Genomic DNA, 24,556 nt, shown 5'->3' with positions numbered 1-24,556 from the left:
CTGTTTCCCCATCTATTTGCCATGAAGTGATGGGACCAGATGCCATAATCTTAGTTTTCTGAATGTTGAGCTTTAAGCCAACTTTTTCACTTTCCTCTTTCACTTTCATCAACAGGCTCTTCAGTTCTTCGCTTTCTGCCTTATGGGTGGTGTCATCTGCATATCTGAGGTGACTGATACTTCTCCTGGCAATCTTGATTCCAGCTTGTGCTTCATCCAGCTCAGCGTCTCTCATGATGTACTCTGCATATAAGTTAAATAAGCAGGGTGACAATATACAGCCTTGATGTACTCCTTTCCTGATTTGGAACCAGTCTGTTGTTCCATGTCCAATTCCAACTGTTGCTTCCTGACCTGCATACAGATTTCTCAGGAGGCAGGTCAGGTGGTCTGGTAGTCCCATCTCTTTCAGAATTTTCCACAGTTGATTGTGATCCACACAGTCAAAGGCTTTGGCATAGTCAATAAAGCAGAAATAGATGTTTTTCTGGAACTCTTGCTTTTTCGATGATACAGCGGATGTTGGCAATTTGATCTCTGGTTCCTCTTTTCTAAATCCAGCCTGAACATTTGGAAGTTCATGGTTCACGCACTGTTGAAGCCTGGCTTGGAGAATTTTGAGCATTACTTTGCTAGCGTGTAAGATGTCCTTTTCATTATATGGGACTGGAATGCAAAAGTAGAGAGTCAAGAAATACCTGGAGTAACAGGCAAATTTGATCTTGGAGTACAGAATGAAGCAGGGCAAAGGCTAATAGAGTTTTGCCAAGAGAACGCGCTGGTCAGAGCAAACACCTTCTTCCAACAACAGAAGAGAAGGCTCTACACATGGACGTCACCAGGTGGCCAATACCAAAATCAGATTGATAATATTCTTTGCAGCCAAAAGTGGAGAAGCTCTATATAGTCAGCGAAAACAAGACTGGGAGCTGACTGAGGCTCAGATCATGAACTCCTTATTGCCAAATTCAGACTTAAATTGAAGACAGTAGGGAATACCACTAGACCATTCAGGTATGACCTAAATCAAATCCCTTATGATTATACAGTGGAAGTGAGAAATAGATTTAAGGGACTAGATCTGATAGAGCGCCTGAAGAACTACGGACAGAGGTTCGTGACATTGTACAGGAGGCAGGGATCAAGACCATCCCCAAGAAAAAGAAATGCAAAAAAGGCAAAATGGTTGTCTGAGGAAGCCTTACAAATAGCTGTGAAAAGAAGAGAAGCAGAAGGCAAAGGAGAAAAGGAAAGATATACCCATTTGAATGCAGAGTTCCAAAGAATAGCAAGGAGATATAAGAAAGGTTTCCTCAGTGATCAATGCAAAGAAATAGAGGAAAACAATAGCAAGGTAAAGACTAGAGATCTCTTCAAGAAAATTAGAGATACCAAGGAAACATTTCATGCAAAGATGGGCACAATAAAGGACAGAAATGGTATGGACCTAACAGAAGCAGAACATATTAAGAGGAGGTGGCAAGAATACACAGAAGAACTATACAAAACAGATCTCATGACCCAGATAATTATGATGATATGATCACTCACCTAGAGCCAGACATCCTGGAATGCGAAGTCAAGTGGGCCTTAGGAAGCATCACTACGAACAAAGCTAGTGGAGGTGATGGAATCTGAGTTGAGCTATTTCAAATCCTAAAAGATGATGCTGTGAAAATGCTGCACTCAATATGCCAGCAAATTCTGAAAACTCAGCAGTGGCCACAGGACTGCTAAAGGTCAGTTTTCATTCCAATCCCAAAGAAAGGCAATGCCAAAATATGCCTAGGTTTATTTATATATTTACTATAAAATTATCTTTAAGCTATAGCTTAACAAAATAAAATGGCATAAGTGCAAAGCGAATCAATTTTATTTTTATATTCATCAACTCAAAAAATAATTACCTCCAGTTGCTCCTTCTGCGTAAAACCTTTCATGCTTTTTCCCGAGGCATGTCCAACAAAAGTCATTACTCTAATAATTGGCTGATGCGGTAAAAGCATTTCTGCAATTTCTTGAACACTATCTCGAAATGAAGAGAAGATCATAACTCTGGTCTCATCACACTTCTTATCAGACGTCTTTCGGGCTGTATAACCAAAAGATACTTTAATTACAACTTAAAAAAAGCATTTAGATAATTCAAAAGGCAAACAAACCGGAAACTATGTACCAGTGAGTTACAGCTGTAACAGTTCTTTCAAAAGAGTAAAGCATCTTAAACCTTTGCCGGTTTTCCTTCCCTCTCTTCTTCCACCGTAATAAACCTGGCTCCTTATCTCTCACTGGCTATGGTAAAACAAAACCCAAAGAGACCAAATAAAAGTTAGCTTGTGATCAGTCCTTCAATTTATGCATGATGCTTCTTATGCCTCGTTACCTTCTAAACCAGAAGCACAGGTCTACAGAGCGTCCACTGATTCTCTAAAACCTCCCTTTCCTTTCTGTTCACTAGGCACTGTCTTAATCCAGGTCATGGTACTCTGTCCCTGAATTATTGATACTTTCAAATTCTCTAAGGAAAACTACAGAATATACCCTACATGCAGTCACAAAGCTGCTTCCACTGTCTCTGTGCTTGGGAGGAGTAGAATGCACGAATAACATGATTTAGAGGCTGGATCACTTAGTCTCTGGGCAATGTGTGACCATGGCAGTGATTTAATCTATTTCATTTAATCTCTTTAAGCTTTAGTTTCTTAATATCTAAAATGGACTGGAGAAGGGAATGGCAACCCACTCCAGTATTCTTGCCTGGAAAATCCCACGGATGGAGGAGCCTGGTGGGCTACAGTCCATGGGGCTGCAAAGAGTTGGACACAACTGAGCGACTTCACTTTAAAATGGATTGAGGTGATGATGAAATCAAATAGTAAATATAAGGTATGCAGACTTGAGTATAACAACTGGTTACTAATTGCAAGCTGTGGGGCAGTGGGGGGCTTTTGTTGTTTGTTTCCTTTTGTTTTTTAACCTTGCATGGGACTCTGACAATCCTTCCGAAACACAATTCATATTACATTAATCATGTGTGTGCCAGGGACTCCACTATGCATTTTATATATTAACTCATTTAATCTTCATGAATTAAATGACTTAATACACATAAAGCTACTCATCTCACACACTAGTAATGTTCAAAATTCTCCAAGCCAGGCTTCAGCAATATGTGAACCGTGAACTTCCTGATGTTCAAGCTGGTTTTAGAAAAGGGAGAGGAACCAGAGATCAAATTGCCAACATCTGCTGGATCATGGAAAAAGCAAGAGAGTTCCAGAAAAACATCTACTTCTGCTTTATTGACTATACCAAAGCCTTTGACTGTGTGGATCACAATAAACTGTGGAAAATTCTGAAAGAGATGGGAATCCCAGACCACCTGATCTGCCCTTGAGAAATCTGTATGCAGGTCAGGAAGCAACAGTTAGAATTGGACATGGAAAAACAGACTGATTCCAAATAGGAAAAGGAGTACGTCAAGGCTGTATATTGTCACCCTGTTTATTTAACCTATATGCAGAGTACATCATGAGATATGCTGGACTGGAAGAAACACAAGCTGGAATCAAGATTGCTGGGAGAAATATCAATCACCTCAGATATGCAGATGACACCACCCTTATGGCAGAAAGTGAAGAGGAACTAAAAAGCCTCTTGATGAAAGTGAAAGAGGAGAGTGAAAAAGTTGGCTTCAAGCTCAACATTCAGAAAACGAAGATCATGGCATCTGGTCCCACCACTTCATGGGAAATAGATGGGGAAACAGTGGAAACAATGTCAGACTTTATTTTTCTGGGATCCAAAATCACTGCAGATGGTGACTGCAGCCATGAAATTAACAGACGCTTACTCCTTGGAAGGAAAGTTATGACCAACCTAGATAGCAGATTCAGAAGCAGAGACATTATTTTGCCAAAAAGGTTCGTCTAGTCAAGGCTATGGTTATTCCTGTGGGCATGTATGGATGTGAGAGTTGGACTGTGAAGAAGGCTGAGCGCCGAAGAATTGATGCTTTTGAACTGTGGTGTTGGAGAAGACTCTTGAGAGCCCCTTGGACTACAAGGAGATCAAACCAGTCCATTCTGAAGGAGATCAGCCCTGAGATTTCTTTGGAAGGAATGATGCTAAAGCTGAAACTCCAGTACTTTGGCCACCTCATGCGAAGAGTTGACTCATTGGAAAAGACTCTGATGCTGGGAGGGATTGGGGGTAGGAGGAGAAGAGGACGACAGAAGATGAGATGGCTGGATGGCATCACCGACTCAATGGCTGTGAATTTGAGTGAACTCCGGGAGTTGGTGATGGACAGGGAGACCTGGCATGCTGCAATTCATGGGGTCGCAAAGAGTCGGACACGACTGAGCAACTGATCTGATCTGAAGGAAAAAGAAGCAGGTGCTTTTGTAAGGAAAAGTATTCCAGATAAATTCCAGAAACAGTGACAGACTTTACTTTTTGGGGTCCAAAATCACTGCAGATGGTGACTGCAGCCATGAAGTTTTTTAAAAGACATTTACTCCTTGGAAGGAAAGTTATGACCAACCTAGACAGCATATTAAAAAGCAGAGACATTCCTTTGCCAACAAAGGTCTGTCTTGTCGAAGCCATGGTTTTTCCAGTGTCATGTACGAATGTGAAAGCTGGACTATAAAGCTGCTGAGAGCCAAAGAATTGATGCTCTTGAACTGTGGTGTTGGAGAAGATTCTTTTGAGTCCCTTGGACTGCAAGGAGATCCAACCAGTCTGTCCTAAAGGAAACCAGTCCTGAATATTCACTGGAAGGATTGATGCTGAAGCTGAAACCCCAATCCTTTGGCTACCTGATGCGAAGAGCTGACTCATCTGAAAAGACCCTGATGCTGGGAAAGACTGAAGGCAGGAGGAGAAGGGGACGACAGAGGATGAGATGGCTGGATGGCATCACTGACTCGATTGATGTGAATCTGAGTGAACTCCAGGAGTTGGTGGTGGACAGGGAGGCCTGGCATACTGGGGTCCATGGGGTTGCAAAGAGTTGGACACGACTGAGTGACTGAACTGAAATGAACTGAACTAAATATTATATACAGTTTTTACTATCTCCTTGCCTTATACTGTCCTAGGCTGACTTTTCTTTTTCACATAATACCCTATTGTTAACATTTCCACCATCTCCCTGGCCCATATGCTGCCAAAATTTCTAAGTTTTTCTTTATATTAATAATCCAGAATAATTAAAAGCTCATCTTCTCCATAAGAAATGTTAGCAAAAACTAACAAATAATTAGCTTTCTCATGACTTTGCCTTGCCTTTAGGATATTAAATACAACCTACCATTCCATGACTTGAAGTGTTCAACTACAACTTCTTCTAATTTCTTTAATTTTGGATGACTATAGCAGAACTTTTTATCTTTACCTCCTGGGGGGAAAAAAAAAAACAACAAACAAAAAACTTTTCTGTGTTTTTTTTCATATTCCATTACATTCATGTATTTTAATTATCCTTTTCAAAATGGATTTGTTAAAACTCATTTTTTAAAAATTTATTTAAACAGTAACTGGCATCTGGGTAGCACATAAACCTTACTGTAAAATAAACTGAATTGTTATGAAAATTTCATTCAGAGAAATAATCCAAATAGGATTAAGCAGCAAAGCAGAAGGCAAAAGCTCACATTTATTTAAGCTACAATCAGTAGCTTTTGTAGTTCTGAAAATTTTCACCACCAGTAACAACAACTACTAATTTCTATTGTATGTTTAAAGTTCATGAACTACTTGAATATATATTATCCTAAGTTGAATAGTAAAATTTTTATGTTTAACAGGTCTATGGTTTCAGAAATATAAGTAGGTATAAACAGACATGTGGATCAATGAAGCTTAATTTTAAAATTAACCTTGATAAAGAAAAAACAATATAAAAATTTAAAAGAAAAAAACAGACCTTTCTGGATAGCAGAAACGCCGCTTGTTGAAGTACTACGTGTATGTGCAAACATGCTATCCAGATGATCATAGAGTTTCATGAAGTCCGTGTTTCGGCTAAGTTCATTTTTTGCCCGAGTCATTCCTTCAGAAATTAAGAAAACATTTTCCCATTTATCAAGTGCATTATTTATTTAGAAGAAATTACAATTCAGCAGTGAATGCAAGTTTTTCAAATTTAAAAATGAAAACCAGCAACTTTTTCCAGTTTCACATTCACATTTGTATTAATGAATGGCTCCCTTTTTTCCAGTAATATATCAAAAATCAAACATGGGTTGGGATGTTTTTTAATCTTGGACTACCCAGTCTCCAGAACTGCAAGAAAAATATGTCTATTGTTTAAGCAAAATAAAAGGAAGAAGAAAAAATTTGTGATATAACTATTTCATTGCTTTTTAAAGTAAAGCCCCTTAAGTAATCCAAACCGTTCAATATACATATCATTAAGCAAAATAATACGTGTCATCACTTCTTTAAATAATTCCATATAATTTACCTTTAGTTCCATCCATAATTCCACAGAGGAAGAAATATAATGATCTCATTCCCATTTGCTGCAATAATTCATAACCATGATATAAACTAATACAAATAGCAAACTCTCCCTCGATTATGCCTTGTTGGATTCCCTAAAATAATAATAAAAAAAGCATGTATCAAATTTACCCAGAGAAAGAAATGAAGATACATATACTATGCAGAACTTACTGGTTCTATTGAATGTCCTGTGATCAAAGTGTATTCTATATAAAATCTGCCCCTTCATTTAATTCAACAGGAAACTTACATTTTAAAGAGAATAAATGAAGGGGTGAATATTTACCATATGCTGTTTTTCTTTACAGGTAAATTACTAGCAGTGTATAGATTCATTTGGCCTTTCAAAAGAATTTAATAAGCATCTACTATTGCTAAGCACTGAGAAAGACATTTGGGATACAAGGGAAAATAAAACAGATATGGGCCTATTCAATGGTTTCTGACATCAGGACACATATTGAGTCAAACTCTTTAACACTAACATTTAACACCAAGTACACATGCCACAGTAACATCTGAACAGGGTTACAAGAACACTACTTACACAAACTTAGTGATCTTAATACCTAGGAGGGAGGTACTACTGTCATGCCCATTTAGAGATGCAGAAGCTCATACAGGTGGTAAGTAGCGGAGCCACTATTTACACCCAGGAAATCTGGCCCAATATCGTTGTGCTTTTAACCACTACTCTCAAGGAAAAGTGAAGTACATATTCCTTTTAGGGGAGCAAAGGTGGGTATATCTATATGATAAGATACCTTTAAAGAAGACCACTGAGAATGTATTTTAATCATTTTCCTTTATTAGAGATGAAGAATATTATTCAATACCTTACATTTTTACTAGCAATTAACACCAGTTACACTCATTTTAAATGTTTCTAGGATAGTGATATTCTAAAATGGCACCCTAATTACCTAAAAGGATAAAACAATACTATCAGTGGATCAAGTTCAACATGTTTAGATTTATGATTTAAAATTTCAATGAAACTTTAACTCTTAGAATAAACTTTAAACACTTTCAGTTCAGTTTAGTCGCTCAGTCGCGTCCAACTCTGCAACCCCATGAATCGCAGCACGCCAGGCCTCCCTGTCCATCACCAACTCCCAGAGTTCACTCAAACTCACGTCCATCGAGTCGGTGATGCCATCCAGCCATCTCATCCTCTGTCATCCCCTTCTCCTCCTGCCCCCAATCCCGCCCAGCATCAGAGTCTTTTCCAATGAGTCAGCTCTTTGCATGAGGTGGCCAAAGTACTGGAGTTTCAGCTTTAGCATCATTCCTTCCAAAGAACACCCAGGACTGATCTCCTTTAGAATGGACTGGTTGGATCTCCTTGCAGTCCAAGGGACTCTCAAGAGTCTTCTCCAACACCACAGTTCAAAAGCATCAATTCTTCGGTGCTCAGCTTTACTAAAGTTTAAAATAATACACTGCAATTTCACAGAAAACTTCCTTTGTGGTTCCCCAGATACTACAGAATAAAGTCCTTAATTCTAGTGTAACATTTACAGCTACTCCCAGGCAGTCACAAACTAGAGTAACCAACATATGTGACCTCCTCAATCCTTCACGTCAGTCAAATCCATTTGCTCACGGTCTCCTTCATGCCTTTAACAGTTGCCCTGTTCCTTTGCACATGTATTCTCAGTTCCAAGAATGAGTCAGTGCCTTTTTGTGCTTGTGAGCAACTCTTCTGACTTTGGACCTTCCCTGATGGATCTGTTCCCTACCATCTATTTTTTTTCCCAAAGAAGAGTAAAAATACAAAGCTTACTGCAATGTTTACTCTGACTTCAGGAAGAAGAATTAAGACTAAATGCCAGACATCTAAAAGTTAGTTAAGATCTACCTTCTTATGATCCTTCTTTGACTTTGCAGAACAGAAGTGAACTGAAAGATCAATTTTAAAAGTTACAAGATAGGGACTTCCCTGGTGGTCCAGTGGTTTGGAGTCCTCCTTGGAATGCAGAAGAAGTGGGTTTGCTCCCAGGTCAGGGAGCTAGAATCTCACAAGTTGTGGGGCAGCTAGGCCCATGGCCACAACTACTGAGCCCATGTGCTTTGCATACCACGTGCCACAACTAAGACCTGACACAGCCAAATAAGGAAATAAACTTTAAAAAATGTTAGAAGGTAAATTTGTCTTAATTCACATTATCAAACTGTATTCCTGCTAGATATTTTTGTGCTTCTATAAACTGTATAAAAGTTGGGGCTTCCCTTGTGGCTCAGCTGGTAAAGAATCCACCTGCAATGTGGGAGACCTGGGTTTGATCCCTGTTGGGAAGATCCCCTGGAGAAGGGAAAGGCTACCCACTCCATTATTCTGGCCTGGAAAATTCCATGGACTGTATAGTCCAAGGGGTCGCAAAGAGTCAGACAGGACTGAGCGACTCTCACTTCACTATAAACTATATAAATCATACCTGAATTCCTGATGAGCTAATATACACCAAAACCAATCATTATTTACAGTTCATCCTTGCTTTGAGTAAGAACTTAGTCTATCATCAAAATTCATTTTAAAATACCTACCACCATGTTTGGAGATGGGTTTTTCCTAAATTGATCTCTTGCAAGAATTATCTGGTATTTTGTTAGATTGGGAATATCTTTTCTCATCAAAACATTCTTCTGAATCAAAGAACTGGCAAATGCTTCCAAAATCTGCAAGTTTCAAAGAAATTTAGTTTTTGTTTTAAAATCCTTTTTCAAATACAATCATTTCCACACATGGAAAATAGTTATATATGTTAAATTATATACTAGTCTTAAAATGCAAACTTCAAGTAAACACAGAAGAGATAATAAAATTGTAAAGTACTTGACATTTATCCTCAGATAATATACATAAGAGTCAGCAGAATCAATTATTAGATTCAATTATAATTGAATATATATGTGTTTAGCTGTTTATTTCTTAACTCTCCTCCCTTTTCCCTAACCTAAGCACAATGAAAGGAGGGCCTTAATTTTTTTTTTGTGTTGCATCATCAGTGCAAGTCTGATAAATATCTGCGGAGTGATGACAAAGTCAAAATGCCTTGAATACCTTTAATTTCATTCACTGATTCATTCTTTCAAAAATATTCATTAGGCATTTACTATGTATAAAGCATTGTTCTTGATGCTGGGGATATTGTGGCTGAGACAAACGAATTTCTGCTTTCATAAAGTTAAAATTCGATAGAGGGAAGAAAGGAATAAAGAAATACAGAAAGTAGAGAATTGCGATTATGACAAATGTATTCAAGAACCTAAAACATAGTAATGCTGTATGTGGGGAAGGGGGTTGCTTTTATATAAGGTGGACAAAGACAGTTTCCTTATCGTTTTTTGTGGGAGGGATGGGAGCAGCAGCGAGGGCATGGCACCCCACTCCAGTATTCTCGCCTGGAGAATCCCGTGGACAGAGAAGCTTGGTGGGCTACAGTCCATGGGGTCGCAAAGAGTCGGACACAACTGAAGCGACTTAGCACTGGGAGCAGCAGCAACCATGCTGCCACGATCCCCTGCCTCAGCCCTGTGTCTGGCCCCAGGATGTAGAGGACCGAGTCCTTGGATTTTGACCTGGCCCAGTACCCTTCCTCTTCTGGGCAGCCCTTCCCCACGAAGGCCCCTGGCTGGGGGTGCACTGCTCTGGGCCAGGGCCGTCTCTGGTACTGAGCTGCAGGAAAGGTGGTGGCCTGCGCTGGGCCAGTGACAGAGCTTGCTGCTGCATGGGTGGCAGCAGCGGCGCTCTCGGTGGGGCTGGGCATCCAGGCTGCCACAGTCCTTCACGCGCTCATGCCACCAAAGATGGTTTCTTTTAAGAGGTAATACTTGACAGCAGAATGATAAGTAGGTCTAGCGCAAGAAGTTCTAAGACAGAGCAATCTAGGCAGAGGAAACAGCAGATAAAAGGTCCTGAGCTTGATTCCACAGTGAAGATAAAAAGGGCTCTCCAGATGAATACGGACTATAGCAATATGTAATTAACCATTCAAATTTGTGCCTATGTTTTATTTCCTAAAATACAGCTATTTTAGTACATTCCAATCGCTCCTCTCTTCCAGCTTTGCTGATCACACCTGTTGTCTAAAGAAGCGATCTTAAAAAAATCAATGAAGTTAAAGTACACATGATAGTACAAATTATAATTTTATATGCTTAAAACAGAGTGATTGAATCATAACCAAATGTATTAGTATTTACGAGATGATTACCAGAAAGACTCTGCCACATCTTAAATTATTAACACTTAGAATTTTGTTACAAGTAATTTAGAAACAAAAATCAAACCACATTTTTATAAAATTTCTCTTTAAGACGTATTAAAGGTTAAATGATAGATAAACATTGTTTACTTATTCTTGAATAACACACTAATTCACAATGCCATAGATTAAAGCAACCATTTTATTTGTTCCTGATTGTTTTTCTGCAGGAAGGAATTCAGGCAGGTCCCAGAGAGGGCCTAGAAGTGATGGCAACACAGCAACGAGCGTATCCAGTTCCCACGCCTTGGTCCTTAAACACAACTCTTCCATAAAAGGTACAAGGATCCCTTGGAGAAATGGCTGATTCCACAGCTGGGACAGAACAACTACTAAATGACTGTAAAACCTCTTGTAATGCCAGAAAGTGAGGAACTAGGCCTCCCCTGTCGGGGAGGAAATGGCAACCCACTCCAGTATTGTTGCCTGGAGAATCCCATGGATAGAGGAGGGTTACAGTCCACGGGGTCGCAAAGAGTCGGACAAGACTGAGCAACTAAACAAAAGGCCTCCCCTGATGACCCCTTGCAAAAAAGCCTATGTCTAAAGGGCACAGGAGCCATCTTAAAGGAGCTCCTAATGGCCACAGCTGGAACAATCTGAGCAATAAAATTAATAATGATAGTACAGCACTTAACCCACAAGAGAAAATAATTATCCATTAGTATAAAAATTATCCACATTAACATAAAGTATTGAAAAAATAAACAGGGGAGAAGAAACAGCCCTTCATTATACAGGCATTCAAATTAACAAATGCAAAAAAAAATGAGGGAAGCAAGAAACAATGATTAGGCAAATACAGAAGTAACTGTTGTAGGCAAGAACCATCATTATATTTTAAAGTTAGTGAACAAAATATTTTGAGAAACAAGATATATTTGCATAGTCTCAAAGTATCTCCATACTACTCCATACAATACCATGGAGTATTCTCCATACTCTACACTGGAACTCTCCATACTATTTTTGCAAATTCCCTAAAAGCCTAAAATTATTGCAAAACAAAGTATTAAAAATCAAAAAGAAATCTGTCAGGGCAGTGCTTGGGGCTAGCTGAAACAGGTCAACTGGGACCATATGTCTGCACCCTCACTTCTAGCTATCTACTGGCTTCTCCTTTCTTTTGAGGCTCACCATGGCTCAGGGTCCCTCACATTCTATCGGTCGAAGTCAGCAGAGGGCTGGCCTAGATTCTAGGGAAAGAGAAATATACCCTGCCCCTCAATGGAAAGAAATTTGCAGCCATCTTTAATCCATAGCAATAAAGATATAAAAACAAGGTATTCTCCAAGCATGATAGTAATCACGAACCTTAGAAAACTAATTGCTATCCCAAATTTCTCCCATTGAAAATGATAACTGTCTAAGCAGTTTCTCTTACAGCTACAGTTCTGCCACTTGAACCAGATAATTCTTTGTTATTGGGGGCGTTTCCTGTCCACTGCGGGATGTTAAGTAGCATTCCTGGCCTCTGTACACTGGATGCCAGTAGCAAGTCTGCACCCCACTCCCCCCAGTTAGTAGAACAACCAAAAATGTGTCAAGACATTGCCAAATGCCACCAAGTAGGTAAGATAGTTGAGAAACACTGCTACACAGGGATCCGGGATTGAAATACATTTCCTTACAAAGAAACTTCTAACTGAGTCTGGATACGTGTTTTGAGTGTGTTCACTATGTGAAAACTGACTGAGCTGCACACTTACATTTTGTGTCCCTCCACTGCCCATATATTTGGTGGGGGAGGGTTATACTTCAGTTAAAAGGTTTATTTAAGAAATATAAACTATAAGCCTGTTATTGGCTTTAGAAATGGCCCATCATTACATATTTCCTCTTTAACTCATAGTCTGCCAGCACAAATAGAACACAGTGCTCATACTAAAAATCTTAATTTCAAGAATTTTTCAACATATTAATTAGATAAAATGACTATATACTTTCACAGTCAGATTTTATTAACAAAAATAATTACATTATCAGTTCATTTATTAAAACCCTGGGGCTTCCCTGGTGACTCAGTGGTAAAGAATCCGCCCGCCAGTACAGGGGACACAGGTTCCATCCCTGGTCCCAGAAGTCTCACATGCCATGGAGCAACTAAGCCCCACAACTACTGAGTCTGTGCTCTAGAGCCCAGGAGCCCCAACTACTGAGGCCTGTACGCCCTAGAGCCGGGCTCTGCAACAAGAAGCCACAATGAGAAGCCTGTGCACCAAAACTAGAGAGTAGCCCCCGCTCGCTGCAACTAGAGAAAAGCCCAAGCAAACAGGAACATCCAGCACAACCAAAATAAATAAATAAGGAATTAAAAAACAAACAAACCCTGAATTATGATAAAAATGGCTTACCTGTATATATGCCTTTTGGATAGCTTCAAGTTCTTCACCAAGAGGAACAACAAGCTTTTCAACTTGTCTTTCATGAGAGTATGGCAAAATATCTGGAGAGTCTTCAGAACGAAGCTCTATTTGCCCAATGAGTAGATTAGTAATAACCTGCTGCACAGCCTACAGGAAATCAATTAAGTACAATTATGTACTATATTACTTGTTAAATGTTCTAGTTTGTCACTAGCAAAAATAAGAGAGAAGTAAATTTTTGAAAAAAGTTAGAAACTTTTATCTTCACATATTTTTAAAACTATAAAGTACACCACATCAGAAGTGGAGCAACAGGGTAAAAAGGCCTTTATAACATCTTTCTTGCATGTTGCCCTTCAAGCCAAGCAGCCAAGATATAAGAATATTAGTAAATGTCCAGCAAGCTCCTCAATATATTTTTGTGTTTTCCTATTAATAAAGACTCAGACAAAAGAGAAATTTTAGATTAGCAAACCAAATCCTCAAAATATATCAGTCAGTTTTAGAGCCAGAACTAAAACCCAGACTTCCTGATTCCTTAGCAAATACTTTTTTTTCACTAATTTTTAATGGGGAAAACAGAGAAGTCCCTTTAGTATTAAAGCATACAACTGTATCTCAGGAATACTTTACTAATTGACTTGCTAAGAAACTGAGGGAACAGGACCTACACTGAACCAATTATTAATAAATAAGTAGGGGGAAGTCTCTGGCAACCCAGTGGTTAAGTCTCGGGGAACTAAGATCCCACAAACTGTGTGGTGTGGCCAATCAAAATCTTTTAAATAAATGAGTGAAATATTTTCCATTTAAATCAATATATATATATATATATATACACACACACACACATGTCAATACATTTCTGAAGCTAAATTTCATTCAACCAAAGCTTATAAAGGAACTTAATTATAAAAATAGATAATATGAGAAAAAACAAAAAACCTGTTGGTATAATTGCTGTACCATTAGACCACAGTACTCCTGAGTATAATGAAAAGAATGGAAGGGAGAGGTGGATGGATAGATAGATGGTAGGAGGGAGAGAGAATCCTGAAAGTATCTAGAAATTAAGAACTTTTTTTTTTTTTACAACTAGAAAAACCTCATGGGCTTTCAGACAAAAAGTACTCTAGGGCAAGAATCACATCTTTTGTATTCCCAACACCTAGTATAATGCCTAATATAGTAGTAGACTATAGTTACTTAAGGTCCACAAACATTCAATATCTAGGGTAAATGTATGGCCATTTTATAAAATTGAGTAATACTTTAGTACTTTTAATCACTGAACAAATATTTGAGTAACTCTCACATGCTATGTATTGAACTGGTGAGAGATATCAAGACATACATAATCCCTACTTTCATGTAGCTACTAATTCAGCTGCTGCTGCTAAGTCACTTCAGTCATGTCCGACTCTATGCGACCCCATAGATGGAAGCCCACCAGGCTCCCCCATCCCTGGGATTCTCCAGGCAAGAACATGGAGTGGGTTGCCATTTCCTTCTCCAATGCGTGAAAGTGAAAAGTGAAAGTGAAGTCGCTCAGTCGTGTCCGACTCTTAGCAGTAGCTACTAGTTCAGCAGGAGCTAAAAAAGACAGCAGTGAATAAGCAAAAGAGTAACAGACTGTGATAGATATTAAGAAGAAAATCACAAGATAGTAAGAGTTGACTTTTGATAGCTTAAGAGTGAGTTTTTCTGAAGAGGTGATATTTAAGAGGAGACTTAAAAGATGACTAAAAACCATCAAGCATGTTTAAACAAGGCTGGCAGGAAACAAAAGAACAGAAATTTCTAAAAATAATCGAGGTTGTGGACAAAAGGAAAAAAGTCTTATGGCTTGGCAGAACTGAAAGCTATCTTTGAAATTATCCAAAACCCAACACAAAAGACCATTCAGAACTACTAAATTAGAATGGCATGGGACACGGCTCAAAATCTGCATTTTCACCATCCTCCGATAAAGGGAACCCAAGCTCCCTGGAGAAATGGTTCATTCCACAGAGGGAACAGGAAAAATACTAAATGAGCATAAAATATCTTGTGATTCCAGTAGGTTAGGAAGTATTCAAAACAAACAAACAAGCAAGCAAAAGAGTGCTTTCTAAAGGCACAGAAGCCATCTTCAAGGAACTCCCAGTAGCCAAATCTAAAACAATGTGAACAAAAAATTATTAGTGATGGTACTGGATTGTAGTTCAGTATATATACATGTATGTATCTCCATTAGTCCCTACTGATGTAAAGAACTGAAATAAAAACAAATAAGAAGACAGCTCTTCACTACAGGAGAATTCAAAATTTTAAAAATGTAAAAGAAATGTAAAAAAAAAAAGGAAATAATGATTAGGCCAACAACACAGAAATAATTGTTGCAAGCAAGAACCATCATTGGGTGTTAAAATATCTCCCCTACAACAAACTTAATTACAAAGGGAAAAACAGGAGTTTTACAGTGTAAAAACCAGAAAGGCATCATCTTAACCAAGTCAAGATTAACAGCATCAGTAAAAAGACAAATTATCATGTATTCTCTGTACAATGCTCTAAGAAAGGCACAGCACCACTTTTGGGGTGTCAAAAATGCACACACAGTTTCACCCCAGTCATCACTGAGCCAACAGGGAAGCCCTAAGAAAACGTCAGACAACTGCAAATGGAGGGATATTCTACAAAATAACTGACACCTACTCTTCAAAAGTGTCAGGGTCACAGAAGACAAGAAAAGAATGAGGAACTGGCACAGCTGGGAAGGAACTGAGGGGACAAGATAACTAAAGGCAGTGTGGGATTATGGACTGGAGCCAGGAGCAGAAAAGGACACTGGTGGGAAAGCTGGCAATATTCAAATAAGGTCTGCAGATCAGTCACTAGTACTGTACCGGTGTTAATTTTCTGGTTTTGATCATTTGACTACAATTATGTAAAATGATAACATTAGGGGAAGCTGAGTGAAGGATATATAGAGACTTTAATTTTTGCATATTTTCTGGAAGTCTAAAGTCATTTCAAGCTAAAATTTAAAAAGAACTGAAAACACTAACAATTTAACAGTGTTAAGTGATTCTTTGGCATGCTGAAGTCTGAAAACTACTAACACAGACAATTTCCTGCAACCATAGAAGAAAAGGAAGGCATCTTATAAGAAACGTTGTACTCCTGATTTTAAATACTAGAATGGGAAACTGATTTGGTAGCATACAAAAGTTCTTATTTTCTTAAATGGTAATAAATTTTACTTACTTTTATATCACTACCTGGTGTGGCACTAAGAGCCAAGATTCTAAAGTGATTCGTATATTTGACTAGTTCTCTTACAACCTTAAAAAAAAAAGAAAAGAAAAAAACCAATTCTTTAATTTCATCTATTCAACACAAAAGTAAAAATAATTCTGTTAAACAAGCTATTATATATGGTCCATTATCATTGTTCCTTATTTAGAGTATTGATGGGCTAGCAGAAAGAATCATCATTAGTTACGTTGTCTGAAGAGCAAATGATTTAGGTTTATACTCTATACCAATGAGAAACACTTTAGGGTTTCTTTAAAACTATTCAGTGTATTTTTGCATATAAAGCTACAACATCAAGGCCTATACCGAAGCAAATCAAAATATGCAGAGGGATAATTCAAGAGCAAACGGTAGAAAAAGATCAAGTCTGTTCTCCATTGCTCAGGTCACAGTCTAGTCTTACAGCTATATCCATAGGTACACCTGCCAGATTAAGATAAATCATAACATAAAAATAGAAAAAAATTAAATACCAACATGAAATTAGATTTGAAATGAAAAAAAGCTTTGTTTAGGAAAAATTTTAAAGAAGTTAGATTTCAGGTGGAAGGGTCACAATTTTTAAATTAAGTTTATTCATAAAAGAATAACGTTAATTTGGGATAATTCTTAAAATCTAAATCCCCTTTTAAATCTTAAAATATTTCCTCAGTGGCACCAAAGCATCATTCTAGGCTTTGCATTTAGAATTCAACATCCACTTCTGGTATAATTTACCAGATTCCCATATGCCCCAATCAGAGAAGGCAATGGTACCCGACTCCAGTACTCTTGCCTGGAGAATCCCATGGACGGAGGAGCCTGGTAGGCTGCAGTCCATAGGGTCGCTGGGAGTTGGACACGACTGAGCGACTTCACTTTCACTTTTCACTTTCATGCATTGGAGAAGGAAATGGAAACCCACTCCAGTGTTCTTGCCTGGAGAATCCCTGGGACAGCGGAACTGGTGTGCTGCCGTCTATGGGGTCGCACAGAGTTGGACACAACTGAAGCGACTTAGCAGCAGCAGCAGCAGCATATGCCCCAATACAGAATCAAAGGCCCCTAAGTAAACTGAGCTGCAGAACAGCTTTTAATATCCATAGTTTCACATTAGCTGGAGGAAACTAAAAGCAGATGATTATTTTTTAATTGAAGTATAGTTTACAATACTGTCTTAGTTTCAAGTGTAGAGCATAATGAGTTGCATATTATATTTCATATATTTAATATATTTTTCATATTATATTTCATTATAAATTACTATAAGATAATGGGCATAATTCCCTGTGCTCTGCAGTAAACCCTTGCTGCTTATCTATTTTACATACAGTAGTTTGTATCTGTTAATCCCATACTATCCTTAATTTGTCCCCCTTCCCCTCTCCCATTTGGTAACTAAGTTTGTTTTCTATGTCTGTAAGTCTGTTTCTGTAACTAATATCGTATAGTATTTGTCTCTGACTTATTTCACTGAGTGCCAAAAGTATTTCACTCTTTTTATGGCTCAGTAATATTCCATTGTGTGTGTGTTCGTGTGTGTGGTTTGGTCACTAAATTGCTTTCAACTCTTGCAACCCCATGGACTGTAGCCCGCCAGACTCCTCTGCCCCTGGGATTCTCCAGGCATGGGTTGCCATTTCCTTCTCCAGGGGATCTTTCTGACCAAGGGATCAAACCTGAGCCTCCTGCATTGCAGAAGGATTCTTTACCAATTGAGACACCAAGTGTGTGTGTGTATGTATGTATGTATGTATGTATATGTGTGTGTGTAGCACACATTTGGCATATACACATGACAAATCTTCTTAACCCAAGCATCTGTCCATGCACATTTGGGTTACTTCCATGTCTTACTATTGTAAATAGTGCTAAAACCAGGTTTCCTTAACACTGCTCTAATTTTTACCCATGTCAATGATGAAATCAATGAAATGAAAACTGAATATTGATTAACACTCAAAAAATACCATTTATAGAGCTTTTAAAAACATGATACAGAATAGATATCAAAGACAAAACATTATAGGGAATTTCCTGGTGGTCCAGTGGCTAGGGCTCTGCACTTTTGCTGCCAACGGCCAAAAAAAAAAAACAAAAAAAAAACAACTTAACGGAGGAGACTTAAGAACAATTGTCCTAATTAACAACTGATAAAAGATAAAATCCCAGATATATTATTTTCTTTCCAGGAGGGATTCTCAAACATTTTGTAGAAGTGGTTTTGTGTTTGTAATCCAGGAAGCTACCTTCCTCAACGAGCTGTGTGCCTGTTGGAAGCTATCTGCAATATTCAACGCAGTATAAACTCTCACTGCTTCGGACTTCCCTGGAGGTCCAGGAGTTAAGACTTTGCCTTCCAATGCAGGGGGCGCAGGTTCACTCGCTGGTCAAGGAGCTAAGGCTCCACATGTCTCTTGGCCAAAAAAACCAAAAAACATAAAACAGAAACAATACTGTAAAAAATTCAATACTGAAAAAACATAAAACTTAAGAAATACTGTAACAAATTCAATAGAGTTTAAAAATGGTCCACATCAAAAAAAAATCTTAAAAGAACTTGCAGTGCTATCTAGATATTAAAGAAGTCAGTCATGTCTCACTGTACTCAATAAAAGCCTAGGCCTTGTAGTTAAGAAAAAAAAAAATCACCTAATACCAAGAAATTTTTTGAAAATAAATTTGCTAAAGGGAGTTCTCTGATTGCCTAATGGATAGGATTCCAGACTTTCACTGCCATGGCCCAAGTTCAATCACTGGTCAGGGAAGTGAGATCCTGCAAAGCATGCAGTGTGACCAGAATAAGTAAATTTTTTTTTTTAAGTTGCTATATATAAGCTTTGGCTACCCAGGTGGCTCAGTGGTAAAGAATCTGCCTGCAAATGCAGGACATGCAAGAGACTTGGGTTTGATCCCTGGGTCATGAAGATCCCCTGGAGGAGGAAATGGCAACCCACTCCAGTTGCCTGGAGAATCCCATGGACAGAGGAGCCTGGTGGGCAACAGTCCATGGGGTTGCAAGAGTTGGACATGACTGAGAGACTGAGCATAAATATAAGCTAAATGTACAAAATAAATTCCATACAGTTAGAATAAAATTTTATAAATGCCCCTCTCCAAGCAGAAACTTTTAACACATTGGGTATTAATTTAACTTGGAAAGACATGAATGGAAAAATATATCCATTTCCTGGCTGACATCAACTCTAAGATGACAATTCTCAAGAAGAAAATACAGAGATATAATACTCAAAGTCCCCCCCAAAACTGCTTTACAAAATCACAAACTGGCAGTAAAATTCATCACTTTGCACTAAATAAAATCAACTTTCTCTCTATGCTGACTCTACTCCCTCTCCCTAGTATCATCAGCTATTACTGTTTTAACTACCTACCACCCATATGTTGATGGTTTCCAAATCTGTATCTCTATCTCAGAACTTTCCACTGAGATCTGTACTTCTCTGTCATACACTCCCTGCTGAATATCTACTCCTGGATTCCTCACACACACCTCAAATTCAACAACCTAAAACTGCACACACTCCTTCCACAGTACCTCAGATGTTCTCTGCTTCCAGAACTCCATTTGACTAACTGCATCACCATCCTGACAATCTTCCAAGTTTGAAGTCTGGGAGTCATCTTAAATTCCCCCAATCCCTCACTGTACTCCCTGCCTTTACCCTTCTCTCCTCTAATCTCTTTTAAATCTGAAGTATCACCCCAGTTCAGTCACTCAGTTGTGTCCAACTCTTTGCGACCCCATGGACTACAGCACGCCAGGCTTCCCTATCCATCACCAACTTCCAGAGCCTGCTCAGATTCATGTCCATTGAGTCAGTGATGCCATCCAACCATGTCATTCTCCGTCATCCCCTTCTCCTCCCGCCTTCAATCTTTCCCAGCATCAGGGTCTTTTCCAAGGAGACAGTTCTTTGCATCAGGTGGTCAAAGTATTAGAACATCAGCTTAAGCATCAGTCCTTCTAATGAATATTCAGGACTGATTTCCTTTATGATTGACTGGTTCGATCTTCTTGCAGTCCAAGGGACTCTCAAGAGTCTTCTCCAACACCACAGTTCAAAAGAATCAATTCTTTGGCGCTCAGAATTCTTTGTGGTCCAACTCTCACATCCATACATGACTACTGGAAAAACCATAGCTTTGACTAGACAGACTTTTGCTGGCAAAGGAATGTCTCTGTTTTTTAATATACTGTCTAGGTTGGTCACAGCTTTTCTTCCAAGGAGCAAACATCTTTTAACTTCATGGCTGCTGTCACGATCTGCGATGATTTTAGAGCCCAAGAAAATAGTTTGTCACTGTTTCCATTGTTTCCCCACCTATTTGCCATAAAGTGATGGGAGTGGATGCTATGATCTTTATTTTTTGAATGTTGAGTTTTAAGCCAACTTTTTCACTTTCCTCTTTCACTTTCAACAAGAGTCCCTTTAGTTCCTCTTCGCTTTCTGCCATAATAGTGATGGCATTTGCATATCTGAGGTTATTGATTTTTCTCCTGGCAATCTTGAGTCCGGCTTGTGCTTCATCCAGCCCAGCATTTAGCATGATGTACTCTGCATATAAGTTAAATAAGCAGGGTGACAGTATACAGCCTTGATGTACTCCTTTCCCAATATGGAACCAGTCCGTTGTTTCATGTCCGGTTCTAACTGTTGCTTCTTGACCTGCACACAGATTTCTCAGGAGACAGGTAAGGAGGTCTGGTGTTCCCATCTCTTGAAGAATTTTCCACAGTTTGCTGTGATCCACACAGTCAAAGGCTTTGGCATAGTCAATAAAGCAGAGATAGATACAAAAGAGGTAGTCCAAAAAGCAACTCTCTTGCTTTTTCCATGATCCAACAGATGTTGGCAATTTGCTCTCTGGTTCCTCTGCCTTTTCTATATCCAGCTTGAACACCTGGAAGTTCTTGGTTCATGTACTATTGAAGTCTAGCTTGGAGAATTTTGAACGTTACTTTGCTAGTGTGTGAGATGAGTACAATTGTGTGGTAGTTTGAACATTCTTTCGCATTGCCTTTCTTTGGGACTGGAATGAAAACTGACCTTTTCCAGTCTTGGGGCTACTGCTGAGTTTTCTAAATTTGCTGGCATATTGAGTGCAGCACTTTCACAGCATCATCTTTCAGGATTTGAAATAGCTCAATTGAAAATTCCGCTAGCTTTGTTCATAGTGATGCTTCCTAAGGCCTAAGTATCACCCCAGCTAAACATTTTTCAGTGAGTCTCTACCATCTACATCCCCTAAGACCTACAAAGGGCATTCAAACTGCCACAGAATACAAATGCCTTCATGACCTGACGTTAAGTGCTTCTCCAGCCATATCCCACCTCCTCACTTTTGTACTTTATATTCCCATAGTACTTAACTGGAAGGCAGTGTAGGTATGTTACATACAGTATGTCATTCATTTTTCAAAACCATAACTCAGTTACTGTTTTACCTGACAGGGAATAACAATGTGTATCCACTACCAATCTTTTGACTACTATCTTAGTCTCAAGTCTCCATCCATACCCTACTTTGGATCAAGGAGATTCTTATCATCTACATCTGACACTAATGGTCTTGTTAAAGTTAAAAAAAAAAAAAAAGGAAACCAGCAGAGACACTGATTTCAATGGATGAAGGAAAGTATTTCTATCACCATCTGTTGGGATAATAGGTATAAAGCTTTTCATAATAATAATGCCGTCAGTAACTTCCATCATTAAAAATTATTCCCCAAAATGCTCTACAACAATATTTTACACTATAAAATATTTTTAACAAGATTACCTGGCAATAAGCATAATTTCCAAGGGCTTTATGAGCTTCATCGATAACTAGACACTTTATTTCAGCAGCTGGGCACGCTCCTCTAGAAAGATCATTTACCATGACTTGAGGCGTAAGGAAAAGAACCCTCTTACTGCTCCAGATTTCCTTTCTGGTGAAAGCTTGAGTAGATCCTGTAAAAAAAAAAGTGACATCACACATTCTAAACTTCAGACTGTTACCTGTAACATATAAACAGCCTAGCCTATTTTCAGAATGCATTCCTGCATTGGTGATCTGCTTCCAAGGTGCTAATTTGACAAATATGAGAACGCAACATTTTAAAGCTTTGTTGTGGTCCAGATGTCAATGCCGACTTTTACTGAAAATCACACCTAGACTGCCTTTAGAGAATCCTTGTAAGATGACATAATACTTGAAGAAAATTCTTCACCTGGGAAATCCTTCTGAAAAAGAAAGGCAGAAAACCTCACTTCCACTTACCCATGGGGTATACACACATAACCACTTCAAAATGCTTTGGCAAGTTATAGAAATTCTCTGAAGACTGAATAAAGCAACCCTATTAGAGCTGGACTTGCTACAAGGAGATGATGTTTCAAGAGAGAAGAAGTAAAATAAGCATACTGTGATCTGGGGTCTATTCCACATGGGTCTGGAATTCCTTTGGCGCTAGTTCCATCAGAACACGTGCTTTCCCCTGGGTGCCCAGCTCTTAATTTCAAGTTAGTCCACTGTTTCTAAGATACCTGTCATTTCGGCCATGTGGGACTGCGGGATACCCATCACCCGGTAGCAAGCCTCGATCTGCTGTGTCACCAGGGGTTTCGTGGGGGCCATGAAAACCACCTTGCCAGAAGGGAACCAGCGGTAGAAATTGTACATGACCACAGCGGCAATAAAGGTTTTTCCCAACCCGGTGGGCAGACAGACCAGCGTGTTGCAGAACAGGGCGGTCCTGGCGATGTGCAGCTGGTAGTCTCGCACTGGGCAATTAGTAGGGTAAATCCACAGGGCGCCCGCTGAGGTGCAGAACCCGCCATTCTCTAGATTGAGCTGCCTCTCTGCTTCGTACACCGCGACCAGCAACACATCATCGTCTGACTCGGGCTCAACCTCGGCCGCCCCTGCCGCCTCTGCCACTGCAGGTTGAAAACGCGCCCTGGAGATGCCTGTGCTCTGAGGCCGCTCAGTTCCAGAGTTGCAAGTAGGAGCCCCAGTGGACCGAGAAACTTTTGAGCCCCACGTCTGGAAAAGCGTTCTTTGCCGTCCGCTCATTAGGCCGACGACCACAGAAGGCTCCCCTCAGACGCCAGCAGCTGCTGCAGCTCAACAGCCTCCGTTCCAATCCCCATCGGTTACCTTCGCGTAAAAAACACAGAGGAACCAGGGGGCGGGACTGAGGCCAGTTTATCCTGTTCAAAGTGCAGCTACTGAGTTTGCGTGGGGAATATGATTGGCGGTCTTCCCGGAAACCCCGCGGTCCTCTAGGAGACGCATGCGCGTTATCGTGGAGTTACTCTAAATTTTGTCCCCTTGTCAATTTTTTTACCGACTCTAAATTTGGGTTCCATTTCCAATAAGTGATTATATGTCCTGGCGTTATGGGTAAAGTGATATTGCTTAAAATGATATAGTAAATAAGGGAGTTGGTGATGGACAGGGAAGCCTGCCTTGCTGCAGTCCATGGTGTCGCAAAGAGTCGGACACAACTGAGTGACAGAACTGAACTGAAATAACCTTGAGGTCCCTAAGAAATGCATACCCATTTTTTTTTTTTTAACTTAACGTTACTAAGCGTCTAACGTGCCTTATTCCTTGTTGGCTGTGTTTTTAAATCGGTAGATGAGGTGGAAAACAAAAATGTTTATACAAATTTAAGTAACACCTCATTTCTTTATCCAGACTGAGAAAACAAAATGCCAGCTCTCTTTTTCAGGAGTAGCAACCTCCTATCTTAATATTTTTATTGTTTAAAGGGAAGTGAATGGTTTGGTCCTGATATTCGTTGGAAAATTCCGAAGGAAAAAAAGTGTCCTGATGCTCCATCATTACATCTTCATAAACGATATACAGCAGTAAAACCAGCGTCTGGGTGATATTTTTCTATTCTAGCGATAGCAGAAATTCTACTTCCAACTTGGATACAATTCCGGATTTCTCTACTCTAAACCTGGATACTTTGAGTAACCTCTGTAGATTTGTTTCCTTGTGTATTGAGGAAAAGTACACGCACATCATGAGGTTATCTGGACCATTAACAATGTCACCCGCCTCATCACCACCATCAGCAAGCATCGTCTTGTGTGTAGCTACTCTACTTCG

General features: G+C 39.3%; 1 protein-coding gene across 4 annotated transcripts in view; it reads right to left on the bottom strand.

Annotated features, from left to right (window-relative positions):
• Positions 1-23,587, bottom strand: part of FANCM (FA complementation group M) — a 63,515-nt gene extending 39,928 nt beyond the window's left edge. The window contains exons 1-9 of one of the 4 annotated variants that reach the window (XM_055556467.1): positions 22,981-23,587; positions 22,232-22,404; positions 16,397-16,474; positions 13,136-13,294; positions 9,061-9,192; positions 6,473-6,605; positions 5,933-6,058; positions 5,318-5,404; positions 1,908-2,092 (exon numbers count right to left, since the gene is read on the bottom strand). In XM_055556467.1, coding sequence (XP_055412442.1) covers positions 1,908-2,092; positions 5,318-5,404; positions 5,933-6,058; positions 6,473-6,605; positions 9,061-9,192; positions 13,136-13,294; positions 16,397-16,474; positions 22,232-22,404; positions 22,981-23,509 — 1,602 coding nt within the window. In that variant the 5' untranslated portion in view covers positions 23,510-23,587. The other 3 variants (XM_055556469.1, XM_055556470.1, XM_055556468.1) reach the window with 3 other exon arrangements.
• Positions 23,588-24,556: the final 969 nt, after the last annotated feature.

The sequence above is a fragment of the Bubalus kerabau genome, chromosome 19 (assembly GCF_029407905.1).
Source record: "Bubalus kerabau isolate K-KA32 ecotype Philippines breed swamp buffalo chromosome 19, PCC_UOA_SB_1v2, whole genome shotgun sequence".
NCBI classification, from domain to species: Eukaryota; Metazoa; Chordata; class Mammalia; order Artiodactyla; family Bovidae; genus Bubalus; species Bubalus kerabau.
This window is presented reverse-complemented; position numbering and strand designations above follow the sequence as displayed.